Source organism: Somniosus microcephalus, chromosome 6 (genome assembly GCF_052327205.1).
Source record: "Somniosus microcephalus isolate GS21.2 chromosome 6, FLI_Smic_1.0, whole genome shotgun sequence".
Lineage (NCBI taxonomy): Eukaryota > Metazoa > Chordata > Chondrichthyes > Squaliformes > Somniosidae > Somniosus > Somniosus microcephalus.
The window spans coordinates 210,933,669-210,952,187 of record NC_140992.1 but is presented as its reverse complement, the minus strand read 5'-3'; the positions used below and the strand labels follow the sequence as shown (position 1 = coordinate 210,952,187).

The window sequence follows — 18,519 nt, the reverse complement described above, 5'->3', positions numbered from 1 at the left end:
AATGCAAGTCTTTCTTTCTTTTGCTCCAAAATTGTCTTGGTGCAATTTCGGCCACAATAGTGAACTGATCCTATTTGTAACTGCACCACACGCCGTCAGGGAGATGGGCTCAGGCAGCAGGCGAGTGAGGATCATCCCACCTGCTGCTTCCCGGGATGGTGCACCTGGCCATTGGATTCTTCCTTTGTAACATTTTATACAGAAAAGGGAAGCTTCTTCAAAGTGCTATCACGTGTTTTTAGGCAGCACTGCTTTCTGTCTCCAAATCTTGGCTCCTTTAAATGAATGAAACACTCATCCACAATCTGCCTTACACTAGCAATCAATACTCGCTGTAAACTACCAATGTTAGTTATCACAAAAACATTGATAATTATGCAGATTAAGACTGCTCTACATAGAAAAGGAATTACTGTACTGGATAACAATTTCTAAATCTTAAAATTTGAAATCCATATTTTTTCTCTAATTACTCAAAGGGTATTATTGCAGAATTCCATAAAACATTTAAGAGCAACAAAAAGTCCAAACGTGAGAACAAAGCAACAGCAGTAGGCCATTTGGCCCCTCGAGCCTGTTCCGCCATTCAATGAGATCATGGTTGGTCTGTATCTTAACGCCATCTAGCTACCTTGGCTCCATATCCTTTTATACCCTTGTCTAGCAAAAATTGATCGCTCGATCTCCGATTTAAAATTTTTAATTGACCTAGCATCTACTGCTTTCCACACTTGTACCACCCTTTGCGTGAAGTGCTTCCTAACCTCTCTCCTGAATGGCCTGGCTCGGATTTTAAGGTCAGCTCCCCTTGTCCTAGACTCCCCCACCATGGAAAAAGTTTAGTTTCTATCTACCCTATCAATTCCTTTCAAAATCCTAAAAACCTCAAAAACACCCCTCAACCTTCTATATTCCAGAGAATACAAGCCTAGTTTATATAATCTCTCCTCGTAATCTAACCCCTGGAACCCAAATAACATTCTGGTGAATCTGCGCTGCTCTCCTTCCAAGATCAATATATCCTTTCTAAGGTGCGGTGCCCAGAACTGTACACAATGCTCCAGATCTGGTCTAACCAGAGCTTTGTATAGTTGTAGCAAAACTTCCTCCCCTTTATATTCTAGCCTTCTAGTTATAAAGGCTAACATTCCATTAACGTTTTTGATTTTTTTTTGTACCTGACTACTACATTTTAGTGATAGGTGTACATGAACCCCGTAATCCTCTTTGGACCTCCACTGGTTCCTAGCTTTTCACCATTTAAATAATACTTGGATCTATCCTTTATTGGTCCAAAATGGATGACCTCACGCTTACCTGTGGCAAAATCCATCTGCCACAGTTAAAAGTTATGCTCCCGTCTACACTACTTACTATAACACCAATCTGTGTGTCATTGACAAACTTGGATGTATGGCTCTCTATTGAGTTATCTAATTCTTAATACGGTGAATAGGTGAGGCCCCAGCAAAGATCCTTGTGGGACTCCACTAGTCACTTCCTTCCAATTTAAGTACATATCCATGATCCCTACTCTCTCTCTTCTACCCCCCCAACCAGATCAATAATTTGCCTCCAATTCCATGAGCTTTAATTTTAGCCAACAGTCTTTTATGTGGAACCTCATCAAATACCTTCTGGAAGTCCATATAAACTACATCCGTAGACATTCCCCTGTCTACTACTTTAATTACTTCCTCAAAAAATTCAATTAGGTTCACTAGACGTGACCTACCCTTTACAGATCTATGTTGATTCTCTCTAATCAACTCAAATTTCTCTTAAGTGCCCGGTCAGTGTGTCTTTAATTATAGATTCCAATAACTGTGCTCTGGGTAATATCAGAACTGCTTCGGTGAAGAAGAATAACGTAACAACAACTGGCATTTATATGGTGCCTTTAACATAGTGAAATAGCCCAAAGCACTTCACAGGAGCGTAATCAGACAAAAATTGACACCTAGCCAAAGTAGACATTAGGACAGGCGACTAAATGTTTGGTCAAAGAGGTAGGTTTGAAACAGCAGAGGAGAGGTGGAAAGGCGAAAAGGTTTGGGGAGGGAATTCCAGAACTTAGGGCCCAGACAAACACTCAGTTCCCAGGTGCAAATCAGAAGAAAAAGAGATGGATAAAGTGATACTGGATCTCTGCCCATTTCGCGTTGCCAAAACAAATGAGCCAGGTCTATTGTAACGGCATTTCCCACCTTATTTTCCGCTCTCAACAATCTATGCCCATTAGGAAAGGTGCCCAGAAAAAGTGGGCATGAGGCCCTGACCCACTCAGAATGGAAGTTCGGAGTATAGCAGACACCAAAGCCACGAAGCCCCAAAAAAAGTTTAGTGTCACTTTTTTGTTTTAAAACTAACAGAAAAATCTCTCGGGGGGGGGGGGGGGGGGGCGTGGGGGCTGAAGTGCGTAAATTTCCAGCCCATTTTCAGGCCCAAGGCTTTGCCGGAGGTGGGTCTGTGCCCGGGGTATGTTGGGCCTAGGCTACTGATATGGGTGGATTCAGGTCAGGTCAAGCGTAGTGCACTACAGACGCTTTCTGTCCGACTTGCACCCAGGCAGAAGAGAGGAAAATCAGCCATTTTCATGTGTATAGCAGCAATGGCACCACAAGGTGGCGCTGCAAGACCATGCTGGCTCTAAGCCTCAGCACGGGAACATTTTGATTATAACACAGGGCCAGATTTGCACAGAGACGCTTGTTATTTTTTGATAATGTGCATCGTGCATTATCTGCCCTTGGATCTGAAAGGAGTGGTTAACCGCTAAGCAGTAATAATTAGTTCATAGTTTAGTATTTGTTAAGAGAAAGAAAGCTAGCTTACTTTTTCGACAACATAAAGCCAGTATACAGGGCCTGAGATAAAAAGGGTTCCAGAACAGCACCAACTGTTTTTCCTTTTTTTCCCTGAGAGCCTGGTACATGTGAACATTTATGCTGCTTTCCTTAAATTAGTCACAGAAATCAAAAAAGGTCATTTTTTGGGGAGCAGAATTGTAGTCTATTTTTACCTTCACTTGTGCCTAGCTCTCACAGTATGTCCACCATAGACAATAAAAATGACTAAAAATGTTGGATTCAAATTGATGGTCATAACTTAAATTAAAAACACAAGAGGAATAAATTAATGTTTCTTATTGTGTTGTTAAATTCTAAGTTGCCTCATATTTGTTCCAAAGAATGCAATATGTATCGTAAAGAGGTATTTCACAGTGAAGAACCTGATTTTTATGTAATGCAAAAACCTGGCTAACTTTCGTCTTGAGCAAACAAGCGAGATCCTCTATTGCCTCAAGGCTCAACGTCTCCAATAGTCTCCTTGTTTCCGCTCTCACCAATTACAACTCTTTCACAATGCCATGGGCCATTTCCTCACCCATACAAGGCATTGAACTCCCATTTTCCCCCAGCCTTGCCAAGCTTCACTGGCTCTGTGTCATACCGAACTGATTTTAGATCTTTGCCTGCGATTTCAAATCACTCCATGGCCTTACCCCCACTTACCTCAGCGATCTCCTCCAGCAATTTATACCCTCTACTATGCCCCTTGCTCTCTCCACACCACCATTGATGGCCACTAGTGCATCCTCACCAGCAGCCCCTCTGCTCTCTGGAATTCCCTTCCTACATTTCCGCTCCCCCCCCACCTTGGCCCCCTCCCGTCCTATTGCAAATGCTTGGTAAAAAAAACCTCATCTTCCACCGTGCATTTAGCTCCGCCCAATTCCCTCACTGTGTTCAGAAAATGCTAGAAACATTCAGGAGGTCAGTCAGCATCAGTGAGAGAACAGGCGAGTTAACGTTTCAGGTGCAGACCTCTCATGAGAACCGGTGATGGGTGACATCAGTTGTGAGGAAGGCCCACACTTGAAACGTCAACGTGTCTGGTCTCTCCACAGATGCTGACTAATTTGTCGAATGTTTCCAGCACTTTGTTTCAGATTTTCAGCATTTGCCGGGGTGGGGGGGGAGGGGGGGGTTGGTTTTCCTTTCCTGCTTTCTCTGTGCACGAGGGGCACTATTAATCTTGTTGTCGAGTTTCAGCAGTGCCTGAATTCCTGTGGTTTAATACCCCTCCTGAGCTCTCACAAGCTCCTTTCCTTCTTGGTGCTGGCTGGTTTCCTTTATTCAGGTCAAGAATTTCTAGTCTAGATTTTCCAATTGTCGTTACTTTTACCGCAGTCCTTAACAGAACGCTGTTCTGTACATTTAGGCTATGGCAGCCAAGTCATTCCTGGCAAAATATCATGAGCAATTTCAGAGATGGCCCAGAATAGTCCTCTTCAATGTGTGTGGCTGGACCTGCTGTGGTAATTGATTAGTCACCTCACTGACTAACAATGATGGGTAAACCTTTTTATTCTACCACTTTACCTGCACTCCGACTATGTATGTCAAAGTATATTAATGAAAATGAATAACCTTTCCCTGCAATTGTATTTGGTCCATTAGCTGCACAGGAGATTCATCAATCACGGCTGTTTGACAAAGCGATTAACCAATTAGAATAGCCCACCCTGCTGCACAAAACAAGGGGCGACAGTCAACTTTTGAAATTTAGATTTGTAAAAAGGATGAAACCAGGTTAAATATCTGCTGACAAAGTCTGGGAGTCGAGCAAAACACCACAAGAAGTGGAGTGGGCTGTCTGTTATTAAACTCACATCGAAGGGGGATTTGTGAAGGATGTCACGCGAAAGGAAAGGAAGACTGAGGGGTGCAATGATTTCATCAGTTTCTGAGATCCTGGGAAAGAATGAGTAAAAGTAGGAGACCATGAGATGAGTCGAGATATCAACATAGTGGGATGTAGGGAACTGGAAGTGACCTGGAGTTTAGGAGAAGAGAACAAAGTTAGAAGGAGCCATGACCATTACTGTGTTGATAAAAAGCAAAGAGACCAGAAAGATTACAATGGGGAGAGAGAGAGAGAGAGAGCGAAAGAGAAAGAGAGAGAGAGAGAGGAGAGAGGGAGAGATTGGGTGCTGGAGGCGAGAGAAGAAGTGCCCATCAGCCAACAGCCTTTTCCTTGTATCCCATTCAGTAAGGCGAGAGAGGTGCTCGGAGTCTTCCCTTCTGGTACCTGTTACTAAACCAACCTAGGCGTTGAAATCATAGGCTTTTGGGCTCACGAACAGTAGGTCCTTTCATCAGCTGAGATGACCTCACCTAATGAAGGGGCCCTTGTGATCCTAAAAGCTTGTAGATTAGAACTCCAGTTAGTCAATAAAAAAATACCACACTACTTCCTCTATGTCCTGATTTAAGAGAGCTGTACTAAATCTTTTATACTGCATTATTATTTTAATAAATCGGTCAAATTACAAACCAAAAAGTGATCTTCAAACATATTACGAGAGCCAGAGCTTAGTGCCACACAAAAAGCTGTGCGAAAGATTTGTAAATCCAGCTTTCTTTCTAAAGTGTACCATGTGTGTCCTCGATTCATGTTGTATTAACTCCCTCACTCCTGTGGTTACATATACCTATTCAGCCACACTCAATTCAGAAGGTCCCAAGAGCAACTCTCTTCCCAGTTGGGATCGGCGAGCAGTTTGGCAGCATTCAAAGTGCTTTAGAGGTACCAGAAGAATACATCACTGGCGTTAGCTCAACCTGCACGGATATCCACTTCACAAAGTACATGGGGAACGAAAATTAAGGGAGGGCTTTCAGACTTGTGAAAGCCAATAGCTTCTGGTCTAGCACAGCGCTATGTAAATAAACAATGATCTGAAAATGAGAGGAAAATACAGGAGCAAAGCTACTTAAATCTTAGAGTATGATCAAAGAAGAAGCTCAGAGTGACCTTTTCCTTTTAGACGTTTCTTCAGATGTGGGTTCTTGTGATCTTTTTGCTCAGATTTATTTTTGTTTGTACATTTTTCATTTACCAGCAGTATCCTTTTCTTTCTCCTCTCTCCTGAGGGCAGTGACTCTGTGCTGGGGTAGAGTTCCACAGATACACTTCCAGCACCCTCGCCCACACTGGCCACTATTCATGTGCGAGTCTCAGTAGTGGCTACCAGCAGGAGCATTACTGCTGAAGTCAATCCTGACCTCGCCTGACACCACACACACACACACACGTACTTTCCAGCAGGTGTTAGCCTATACATTTAATTTTTTTTTAAGTAACTCATAGTATGTATGACTGCACCAATGCAAAATGATCAAATTTGAACCTTGGATCAATACAAACCTGCAAGTGGACGTAGTCATAGTCCTCCATCCACCCACTGCCATTGTTTTCATACTGGGTGTCTGGTGATTCTTCAGCTGTATATCTTGGCGGGGATGGTAGAGGCCTTGCCTGTATATTGGCCTTGTCTGTTAGTCCTGCCTGATAGTTTGATATGTTGTTGTTATTTGTTGAGTGGCTGACATTCTCGAGGGGCACACTAGACTTGTTATCTCCCTGTTGTTGTTTTGTCCGTTTGAAGAGCAATGAAGCATTGCCATGAAGGAAAGAGGCAAGCTGTTTTGTATCATCTGGGATACCCCGCGAGTACATCACAAATCGGTCAAGATCATCGGATGAGCTTTGCTTGCTCATGATTAAAACATTTAGTGCCCAGTTACAGTTGTCCAAAGCCTGACTGTGCTTGAGTAGAAGCTGGTAGACATCTTCCATTTTTTGTACCTGCTTGCTCAGCTTCGTGTACAAAGTGCGGTCAGTCGCTTGTGTGGAGTTTGCAACAGCTCCACGCGCAAACTCCAGAAGGTCTTTGACAGAATTCTTTACTCTTTCAACCCCAGTCTTGATGTTCTGCACATTGGCCTCCATGTGCTCACGATTCCTCCAGCTGGTGACGATGAAGGACATGAGATAGGAAATGGAGCTCTCCACATTTTGCTGATGTTTTGCCAGTATCTCCATTGCTACATCCAGGTCCAAGTTGAGCTCCTTACTGCTTGGCTTGGGCAAGACATTAGAAGATTCTTTAACGGGAATGACGTCGAGCGAAGATGTCGAAATATTGCTCCTTGTGCTGCCCGTGCTGGAAGCTGAAAGTCTTTTGAAGCTGTTAGTAATTTCTTCTGTTGTGGCATCTCTGCACACCTGAGGAGGCACATCATAAATATAATCCCCACCAGATTCCTCACTCAAGAGGACCTTCCCTCCGGAGGCAGGAACACCAAGATCCCGTGGGAAATCATACACATCCTGTATAGACGTCTGGTATCCTCCAAGTATCTTCTGGCTTGGAGGAACGTCATAAATTTCCTGGTTGAAGGATGCATCTGTAAGTTTCCCAGCTGGTGGAGGTACATCGTATACGTCATCGATTGGATAGTTGTCGTGTGGTGTGGGGGTTTGAGGTGGAATGGTATACCTCATGGAATCTGTACCCTTTGTTGTTCTGTGAGAGAATGATGGTGGAACATCATATGTATCTTCAGAGACTGGTCCATCTGGAACATCCTTACTTACGGATGGGGGAAAATCATAAACCTGTATTAAAAAAAGAAAATACAATCTTTGAGGGAAGTACTGAGCTATATTTTCCAAAGTTCAGAATTGGTTTCAACAACACGTGAACAACACAAGTACTTTGGGCCCCTAGATTCTGGGGTCCCTCCTCCCGCACCGGAAGGCCAGTAAGGTTGGACTCCTGCCCACCACTATGCCCTGAGGCCATTCAAATAGTCAGGGCAGATGGCCCATTCATGTAGAGGTGCAACAGAGGCACCAGCCTCAACTGCCTACTGGAAAGTTGGAGCTTCGCCCAGCCTCACCTATGGGGTGAGCCAGAGGCCTTTATCAGGCCAAAGAGTATCAAAACATGGTTTTGAAATTTTAGCCAAAGGGAAATAGGATTCATAATTTGAAGGTTCTCTTTGCTAGGATCTCTTTTTGGGGAACTTGTGGCAGCCCATAATACAACCCACGTCTGCTCTCAGCAGACCTATCCTCCACGTGTCCAGATTGGGTGGAGTTCTGGGTGAATTCCCAGGGTTGTCCAGAACGCACGCAGACACATCCCAAAGCTGACTGGACCCCTCTCCCCACCAGCCAATTGGATTTCCAATGGTATTTACATAGGATGGGATTCCAGTGGATCTGGCTTCCACCAAAAATTCCTGCCCACCCCCCACAACTACCAGTAGGTGATCTGTCGGGGCTGCGCCCCCTCCTCCACTACAGGATTTTGGGAACATGTGTCTCTCTGAATACAAGTTAACGTGTAATATAAAAATGTAACTTTCACCTGTGGAGAATTTATTCTTCAGATTAAACAATCAATCAGATAAAATTCTTCCTGCAGCAGTTAAAGGAACGGATTTGAATAAGCGTTTATAAATGTAATCCTCATCCTCCGGCACTGGTGCTGCTCTATGAGCGATAGGCCACAGGTCCATGCCCACAATGGCACATTCCCAACCCCGACAATGCTTCAAGCGTAGGCTTGGCACTTCCTCATGGGCAAGGAAATGAGAAAGCGATTCGCCCTCAGCCATTTCAGTGGTCATCTGAAACGCTGTTAAAGCGGAGAGCTGGGTCACAGGATTCCCAACTCATCTCAACCCTGGGGCCTGACACGTGGCCAAGGGAGACCTAAAGCAAGGGAATCAATCATTTTTTTCTCCTCCCCATCCATTTCACCTTCATGAGGAAATTGTCACCAAACAACAAAAGAATCCAGCACAAAATGGTATGTCAGGTTTTGGGATTTCTGACCATTTGATCATGGTAGGATCATGGTGTAATTCATATTAAAATGACATTAAGTTACATTAAGCTTGCCAACAGGTTAAGTCCACCTCACACAGCTTCTGGGACATGTGGATTAGCTCTAGGCAAACAAGCTGGTGAAATGGATCTTCCACATATCACTTCAACTTCGGACAATGGATGTCCATGTAGATATTCCAGTGAACACCCATACCTATTTGTTTGAAGACAACGAGTTGCAAGGAACCCTCACCTAAGAGGCTGGCAGCCAGTTAATTGGCAGCTCAGCTGTCCAAACCCCAGACACAGGAGGCCAGGAGAGGGTCAGAGGTCAAGCCCTTGGCTTCCTGTCCAGCCAGGAAACAAAAAAGACAAAGAAGCACATAGTCTGGGAGAACTAGTAAGCCAGACCTAGAGTGAGAACGTGCTCTGATTTAAGTTCAGGACCAACCATCAGTTTCAGAGAATTCTCTCTGACCAGAGTATATTTATCCTGCTAATAGAGCCAGTGGTGTCCTTTGTTATTCTCTATGATGCAAAAACCCTGACAATGCTTCAAGCGTAGGCTTGGCACTTCCTCATGGGCAAGGAAATGAGAAAGTGATTTGCCCTCATCCATTTCAGTGGTCATCTGAAATGCTGTTAAAGCGGAGAGCTGGGTCACAGGTGAGGTGACGTTTACTACAAATGTTCATTCGCTAATTGTAAAATAAAGCAGCTTTACAATTTATATTTTCTCTTGTTTCACGAAAGGGTTGCTCAGTTCACCTTTTGGAAGATTGGAGAAGGGCACATGGTGGTACATGTGAGATCAGGATATCCTGCTCACAGAACAAGGGGTTCATGGTTACATCTCCCTGGGTCACACTATCATATGACTAGACATTGAGCAGTAAAGATAAACTGATCACAAAGGATATGGGGTCCACTTACAGAAGAGATCAACGATGCTGAAACTAAGGGAACATCTAGTACAGACTCAGTGTGTAACAGTATCATACAATAAAAAAATTACAGCACATAACGGAGTCCAGAGCACTCTGGAGACAGCAAATTGTTTGGATAAATGAGAGTTCATTTAACTGGAATGAATTACATTGAGGAAGGGTCAGTAATCTGGAAAAGATAAGTGCTCCAAAAACCAGAAGTGACCTAAGTGGAAGCATAATGTGCCAACTCATGAGCAAAAATAGCTGTAAAATGCTTTATAGTCTACTCCCTTCCCAGGATGGCTCTTGCCTATGCTTCCGCCCTCCCAATAGAAATTGAGACAAGGAAACAGGTAGTTCGGCCCAACTGGTCCGTGTTGCGTGCTTCCCCTCCCCAAAGTTCTGTGTAAGTGGGAAGTGTGGGATTGTAGAGCCCACAGATGTCTTCATAGATTTCATCAACGTTGTTCCTTGAGCAATCCACCTGAGGGTACCTGGAAGGGGCAACCTACCTGCAAGGACACCCCACACTCTGCCCAGGTTTTCTCTTCCTCCCCAAGACAGCTTGAGGCAGGCAGATACACTAATTCAAACCATGGTCTTACAATGCTCCACCACTGCAATCACCAGCCATCTTGAACAGATTCTTCTGAAAAGAACTGGATACTCACTATTTGTTGTGCCTGGACCTGGTGTTGTAGATTCATTTCTACACTGGGGGGTACATCATAAATTTCCTGTGATTTAGCTCTGTTGTTAGGACCCTTCATTGCCATGGGAGGAGTATCATATACCTGATAGAAAGGAGCCGGGATTAAAATATTGATTTCCTGGCTTTAACCACTATTAATCCTGTACAACTGATGTTTGTGTTTAAAAATGTTTCTCCATGATTTTTATCCAGAAAGAATCAGCAACTATTTCCTTTCACTTATCATAGTAGAACCAATAAATATGTTCAGAAGCAGCCATTATGACATTCCCCAGACATAAAGCTATGGCCTCGTGCCCAATCTCCCATTGAAGCTGATGCAAATCGTTGAAGAATTGCAGTTATTCATTACCCCCTCTGCATACCAAAATTCCACTGACCTTCACAGTACCCAATACATTTCCCTGTACTCTCCTCGCATGTTGGATTCTGTGACACTGTTGCACTTTGCACTGCACTTCAAGGCCGATTATAAACAAACAATCACTATCACGAGAAAATGCTTCTCTATTAAAGGGGCACTGTCAACACAAAAATAAATGCTTTGCAAGCCATTTTTTTCCCTTTGGGAAAGAACAGCCATGCATCTTTGTTATCACGATGACGTAAGATTACAACAGTACTTATGCTGGAGCTGGGTTCATGGGCCGAATGGTCCATTCCTGTTTCCTTGTCATCGCGCAGTGAATGCAAATGTTTACTAATTATTTAGGAGGACAATGCTGGCAAATTAAGGATGGTCTGGTCATTTATATCATTGCGGTTTGTGGGAGCTTGCTGTGTGCAAATTGTCATGGAGGAAATGCGGCAGTCAACGGTGACTACACTTCAAAAGTACTCCATCGGCTGTAAATCACTTTGGGATGTCCTGAGGTTGTGAAAGGCGCTATATAAATGCAAGTCTTTCTTTCGAATGAACATTATGTCTTTGAAGGGAACAAAATATAATTAGGCTTTCAAAGCATCATTTAAAATGCACAAGAACACTTTTCATCTAAAATGTTTTCTGTTTTTCAATACAGTCATGATAAACCTGTGTGTTTTTTATTAAATGCCAAACCATTACCCATTTACCCACCTCTTGCCCATACTGATTGCCAGAAGATTCCACTCCTCCTCTAATTGGAGGCACATCGTAAATCTCCTGCAAAGTGGCCGGAGGAGGATTCCTCGATGGAAGGATGTCGTATTCATCTTGCTCCATCTGTGGAGGTGTGTCATAAACATAGACTCGTCCAACTCTAGTTGGAAGGACTACCTGAAAAGAGGGAAGAGTGTAGTTATAGATCAGTTCATAGCTTCAATAAGATTCAGCAACCTTATAGTGTAGCGGACTTTGGTTAATTAAGAGACAAATTATAGTCCAAATTCTCTGTGACGCACTCTTGTGTGGCTGCTAGCCATCTGATCTCTATCTACGTACATTCTTCAAAAGGAAGGTTTTGCCTGAATGGTTATTGGAAACAGTCACATTATGTACTGAGGATACATGCCAGGGGCCAGTGTTTCATGTAAATCAGACCATGAAATGGAACTGACTACACAAGTTAAGACTGTCACAAGTGTAAACAGTGATGATTGTGACACGGGGGGATTTGTTTCCCAAGCCGTCACTTCTGAATGTATGCTTCAAATCCATAAGCGATTTAAGTTCAGTTCTAAAATAAACAGAACATATCCAAACAAACTTTGGATGGGGAAGTGTTACAAATCTACTGTGTTAATAAAGCACATTTCCAAAGCCGCAGTATAAGCAAACTAAACCACTTCTGCGTTGCTCCTGTCCCAAAACAAAATAACATGATTTTACCGAACAACACCATCACACGAGAGATTCTGTTTGAGAACAGGTTTCCTGTAGGCTCAATGTAGGCAGAAGTGCCAACTAGCGGCTTACAGCAGACACTGTATAAACTCTCATAACACGGTCAGCAAGGCCACTGAGCACATACAGCAATGAAGAGCTTGTGGGGACCTTTAGGAAACTACATTTTTCTTTGCAGTTCTAATTATTATTCCTAGATATCTGTTTGTACAGTAAAGACCCAGAATCTGTAACCATCATTTAGAAACTTGAGCACATAATCCAGGCAGATACTCCAGTGCAGTGCTGAGGGAGTGCTGCACTGTCGGAGGTGCCGTTTATCAGATGAGACGTTAATCCGAAGCCCTGTCTGCTCTCTCAGGTTGACGTAAAAGATCCCATGACACTATTTCAATTAAGAGCCGCGGAGTTCTCCCTGGTGTCCGGGCCAATATTTATCCCTCAACCAACATTAAGAACAGATTATCTGGTCATTATCACATTGCTGTTTGCAGGACATTGCTGTGCACAAATTAACTGCCACGTTTTCCTACATTACAACAGTGACTACACCAAGTACTTCACTGGCTGTAAAGCACTTTGGGACGTCCTGAGGTTGTGAAGAGTGCTATAGAAATGCAAGTCCTTTCCTTTATGAAATGGATTTATGGACCTCCTCTAAACACTTTGCAACAAAGTGTAGTTTTCCAAATCACCAAGACAGATTGTGAATGGAAACAGTTGAGCATTTGCCCATCAGTGTTCAGTCACAGTCATGTTACACTGCTCCGCCACAGTACTTCAGATCAAGGCTGGAATTTCACTCATGAGCTCCAACATGATCATGCATGTTATGTAGTTATAAGTGGATTTGTGCACTCGAAATATATGTCAAACAAGCTCTGAGCTTTTTGTGCTATTTTTACTTGAATTATCTGACTGACCTTGAACAGTAACCGTGGCACCACTGCCTGCACACCTTGGTTTGACTCAAGTAGTACAAAAATACCACTCTCTGAAACAGAACCAAGAACTGAAATGAAAGCAAGTTGTATTGGCACTCAATACAGTGCAGTCATAGTAAACCCAGGCTGTCTGCAGCAGTGCTGAATTCAATTCAGAGGGTTTTTTTTTAAGTATTATTTTCTCCTGTGGTTTTCCCTCCATTGTTCTTTTACCCTTCCTTCTCCTCTAAAAAAAAATGCGGCAGCTTTTATGGGAGTTCAGTTTAACAGGTACCAGCAGCTCTCTGCTTCTCACTAGGTACAGTAATGTAGTGGTTATGTTACTGGACTAGTAATCCAGAAGACTGAACTATTAATCCAGAGAAGGAGAGTTCAAATAGCAGTTTAAAAAAATATTGGAAATAAAAAGCTGGCATCAGTAAAAGTGACCATGAAGTAGCCGGATTGTCGTTAAAAACCCAACTAGTTCACTCACATCCTTTAGGAAACCTATCGTCCTTACCCGGTCTGACCTATACGCGACTCCAGTTCCACGCCACTGTGGCCAATGCTGAAGTGCCCTCTGAAGTGGCTTAGCAAGCCACTGGACAACTAGGGATGGACAATAAATGCTGGCCTTCCCAGTGACACCTACATCCAAAGAATGAATTACATTAACTCCAATGAGCCGAGACAGTGAGGGTCAGTGGGCTATTTAAAAGTGGGAGCCTGCTCACAGGATTGAGGAGAGTTAAATCCTGTCCTCACCCAATGTCCCTACATCCATGCTTCCAGTACTGGATAGTAATCAGCATGGGCACCCCCAGTGACATGAGCTCTCTCTAGCTCAGTGATGGCAATGCCAGCTGCAGCACCCACTTTGCTGCCCTATCTCTGATCAGCAGACAGTACAAACAGGGATCGAAGATGGGGCCTTCCTGGGCTGTATGGTTCTGTACTGCACCGGGCAGTGCTTCTACCCACTGAGCTGTTGAATGGTAGAGTTTACAGCACAAGGGAAGGCCATTTGGCCCATCGAGCTCGTATTGGTGCCAACGCTTCATATGGAGCAACCACACTAATCCCACTGAGGGAACTTAATATTTCTTTCTAAAATAAATGAAAACAGAGAATAACTTTGAAATATTAGGGCTAGAAACACCCAAAATTCCTGCATAGTCCTTTCACCTCACTAAATATCCTAACCTAACAACCCTATTCAACAAGAGAAATATACAAAAGGGGACCATAGCAGATTTGCTCAAAACAAATACAGAGGGCAATTTGATAATCAGTGCTAAGCAATGATGTCCTGGAAATACAGTTTGCTTTAAAGGTTCCAGTTAGAATTGCTTTAAATGAAGTACTGCTGGACCTTAGAACAGCAAGTTTGGAAATGCTGCATAAACAGAGCGAGAGCCTAATGGAGGTGACTGCACCAGCACCATGTTACACAGCAGAAGGTCACAGGTGTGATCTCTGGTCTACGCTACATAATCTGATCTCAACTGTTGGGGCACTCCAATTGACCTCAGTAAGTGTGCGAATGTTGGCTGCAGCCGGACCAGGTTCAGCTGTGATGGTTCCCATAGTCCAATAGCCTGCTGCCAAACACAGTCTAGGCTTACACATAAAAGGAAGGCCGTTTGGGTGCCCAACATGAGTGGAAATGTAGCCCAGCAGGAGTTAAATGCCGTCAGCAGAAGAGAATCAGCGAAAGCAGTGTTCAAGTCAATCAGTTTTGCTTCCAAGAGAAACCCACCTACAGATTCAGAGTGCAGGTTTCAGATTTAAGCAGGTGCGAATTAGTGTAGCAGAGCATCAAACAGGCAAAGGTTCTTCACTAAAGCATGTAGCTGTCAGTTACAGCAACAGGCAAATGGACGGCACCAACCTTTTACCTCCCAAACACGGTCAGTATTGATTTAGTCAGAAAACCTTTGACCCCAATTTCATTGTGTTATTTATAGTAATCAGGAAGAGAAGAGTAAGGAAGAATCTTCTATAATAATAGGTGTGGAAGGAGGGGGACAACACATATACTGTACATATATAGCAGCCAATACATTAATACATCAAGGGTACACTCAATCCCTCAGTAGTCAGGTAAAATCAATCTCATAACTCAATGATTTGCTGAACCGTGGCTCAGTTGATAGCACTCTCACCTATGAATCAGAAAGTCATGCGTTCAAGTCCCACTCCAGAGACTTTGAGCACAAAATCTAGGCTGACACTCCAGTGCAGTACTGAGGGAATGCTGCACTGTCAGAGGTGCTGTCTTTCAGATGAGAGGTTAAACCGAGGCCTGTCTGCCCTATTGGGTGGACGGAAAATTTCCCGCGGCACTATTTGAAGAAAATCAGTGGCCTTTTCCCTGGTATCCTGGCCAATATTTACCCCTCAACCTACATCACTAAAGCAGATTATCTGGTCATTAACACACTGCTGTTTGTGGGACCTTGCTGTGCACAATTTGGCTACTGCATTTCCCACATTACACCAGTGACTACACTTCAAAAGAATTTCATTGGCTGTAAGGCGCTTTGGGACGTCCCGAGGTCGTGAAAAGTGCTATATAAATGCAAGTCTTACAATAAATAGCAGCTACCAGTAAATGCGTCCATAGTACATTCATCGAGATCCTGATTCCTTAAGGGAGCTGCAATCTGAATAAATTAGAAGTATTCCAGAACAGCATAAAACAGCTCATTAATGAACGCCAGCCTGCAACTACTGTGTTGCAGCAACACCAAGGCCGACAGAGGGTGACAACAGATACCCCAGACCAGACCAGACGTCAAAACCGGTTGAGCAGACCTCATTTGAGGACTGAAAACACCCGAACCAGTGCTGAATACAGAGTTCTGTCTGAAATATTAGACCTCATTTTAATAGAAGCCCGTTGCCACAGAAAGGCAAGACATTCAGAAGTAGACTCCCGTAGCTCGCCAATTAATTTTATTCAGTCCCTCATCTCCCAGATTAATTATGTTCAGTCACTCACTGTTCCAAAAATAAGACGTGGGTTTTGCCTCCGCAGACACCTCCGGAGATCGGATGAAACTGCTGGTACTCGAGAAAACGAGAACCAACTGCGGAGACACAGCTGTTGGCCCAGTGCTGCCAGAAAACTCCGTTGTGTGTGGTGAGCACAGTAAAGGCTGCAGAAACAACGCGAGCAGCGAGAATGTATACTTTGTGTGGAAAAGTGCGTGGGTGTAAGAGCTAAAGTGTGCACGAGGCCGGGCGGGAGGGGGAGGTGGGTAATGTAGAACAGCAACATTCAAGCAAATATGTAACAGAAATGGCACGCGAGGGAACGAAAGGAAACAAATGTATTCAATCTCAGATTTGTACATCGAGATTAGAAGCAATGATGGGCAGATTTTCCTGGATCACCCGGGTGTATCAAAGTGGGACAGAGATGAGCCCACCTGATTTTCTGTCCGTTTAAAGTATGGTCAGTAAATTGGGTGAGCTCTGTTTGGATCATGTGCCCCTGATCTTCCTGTATTCATTGTGCTCAGGTGATCCAATAGCCCTGGGTGCAGGAACAGGAAAATCTGGCCCGATATCTGGGTGCCCAGAATTATACTCGCATTTCTGGAAGGTACACCTGGTTGACTTTCCCTGCAAGAAAGGAGCTTAGATGCAATCCAGGATTTCGAGGAAGCTAGAAATTGTTGCTTGCTTCCCTGATGGATCCATGAGTAAATCCACCGCTGAGCCACCGAGATCACAAGGGCCCCCAAGTTCAAGCTTGGCCCGTGCTGAATTAAGTGATCTCGGGCGTCAGTGACAGCGATGGTAAAAGTGGTCTTAATGCAGTGGACTAGGGAAGAGGGGGCAAATCTGCCAGGATTCTCACACCTGATCTCTGTTCAGTGACCTCTTTAGAAAGTACTTGTGTATGAACACTGAGGAGGATAAGGGATAGGATTAGGGTTGGTTGTGAAGCCTCAGGTGATCAAATCACACTCATCAAGACTCTAGGCTCTCGCATGAAGAATGGCCACTTGGGTTAGGTAGCGAAGGGCAGCCAGTACCTGTGGAACCAGGTCCCAAATAGGAGTTAGGGCCTTCAGGACAGGAGATGGGGAATACAAAGGAGAAACAAAAACACTAAAATTGAAACTTTTGCATCTGCCAGACTAGCTTTAAACCCATTTTGAAAACTGATTGGTACCATTTAAAAAGAAAGTAATAGCCTCAGCATGACATGAACTGACAAAACTGAATCTACTTTTTTAACCCAACAAGATGCCAGAGTGGTCGAATTGCTTGACAAATCACTGGATGTGCAGAGGCCTAAATCGTGCTCAGCAATAGGTTCCCAGAAAATCCAACAGACGACATGTGTTTCCTCCGAACTATAAATAGATCCAAGGAATGGCTAAAATTCTCGTAAGAAAAATAGTAACATACTGAGACAATTTTAATGCTTCCTGGCATCACTGATGCAGTTTGCGAGAGAGGCCAGAACAGGGAACTTTGCAAGATGTTTTGGATGTTGAGGAATTTTTCAAGTTTTTGTTCCATTTGATTCATGACTAGCTGAAGGATGAACATGTCAGGAATGGAAATCTGGCATCGGAAAGATTGATCTTATTGTGACCACCGTGAGGAACGATAGGTTGCCGTGGATACCATGTGACAGAATGTTAATATTGGCGGTGAAGGCTGGGGATTGATGCGCCATCAGTCATGCACCAAGACTCTAAATTAGGGAGCTAATTAATATAAATCTGAGGTCAAACCCTGTGGGTGAAAACATTACTGAATATATTGCGTTGTGTGAGGAGAAGAAAAAGCCAGCCTGCTTTTTCCGTGACCCTTCTACTGTTTAAAAAATTCATTCTGGGGATATGGGTGTCGCTGGCAAGGCCAGCATTTATTGCCCAGCCCTCGAGAAGGTGGTGGTGAGCCGCCTTCTTGAACCACTGCAGTCCACGTGGCGAAGGTGCTTCCCACAGTGCTGTTAGGTAGGGAGTGCCAGGATTTTGACTCCATGACGATGAATGCCCAAAAGTGTGCTGGTTTCCTAGAGACACCTCAGGAAAAAAAAAAAGAGGTCCTGTCTGGCCTCTCAGGTGGATGTAAAAGATCCCATGGCACTACTGTGAAAAAGAGGAGCAGGGGAGTTTTCCAGGTGTCCTGGCCAATATTTATCCCTCAACCATCACTAAAACAGATTGTCTGGTCATTATCACATTGCGGTTTGTGGGACCTTGTTGTGCGCAAATTGGATCCCTACATTACAACAGTGACTACACTTCATCGGCTGTAAAGCACTTTGGAACATCAAGGTCATGAAAGGTGCTATATAAATGCAAGTTCTTTCTTTAATGGACAGACACGTGGGAGCGCATTCCCTATACCTCCTCTTATTTCAATTTCCTGTGCAGTCACAACATTAATTCAGCTAACACATTCATTTTT

General features: G+C 43.8%; 1 protein-coding gene across 3 annotated transcripts in view; it reads right to left on the bottom strand.

Annotated features, from left to right (window-relative positions):
* Positions 1 to 18,519, bottom strand: part of bcar1 (BCAR1 scaffold protein, Cas family member) — a 297,167-nt gene that overhangs the window by 6,119 nt on the left and 272,529 nt on the right. For 2 of the 3 annotated variants that reach the window (XM_085991355.1, XM_085991354.1), the window contains exons 3-5: positions 11,408 to 11,587; positions 10,289 to 10,411; positions 6,214 to 7,467 (exon numbers count right to left, since the gene is read on the bottom strand). In XM_085991355.1, the coding sequence (XP_085847481.1) occupies positions 6,214 to 7,467; positions 10,289 to 10,411; positions 11,408 to 11,587 (1,557 nt within the window). The remainder of the gene's footprint in view (positions 1 to 6,213; positions 7,468 to 10,288; positions 10,412 to 11,407; positions 11,588 to 18,519) is intronic. The other variant, XM_085991356.1, reaches the window with a different exon arrangement.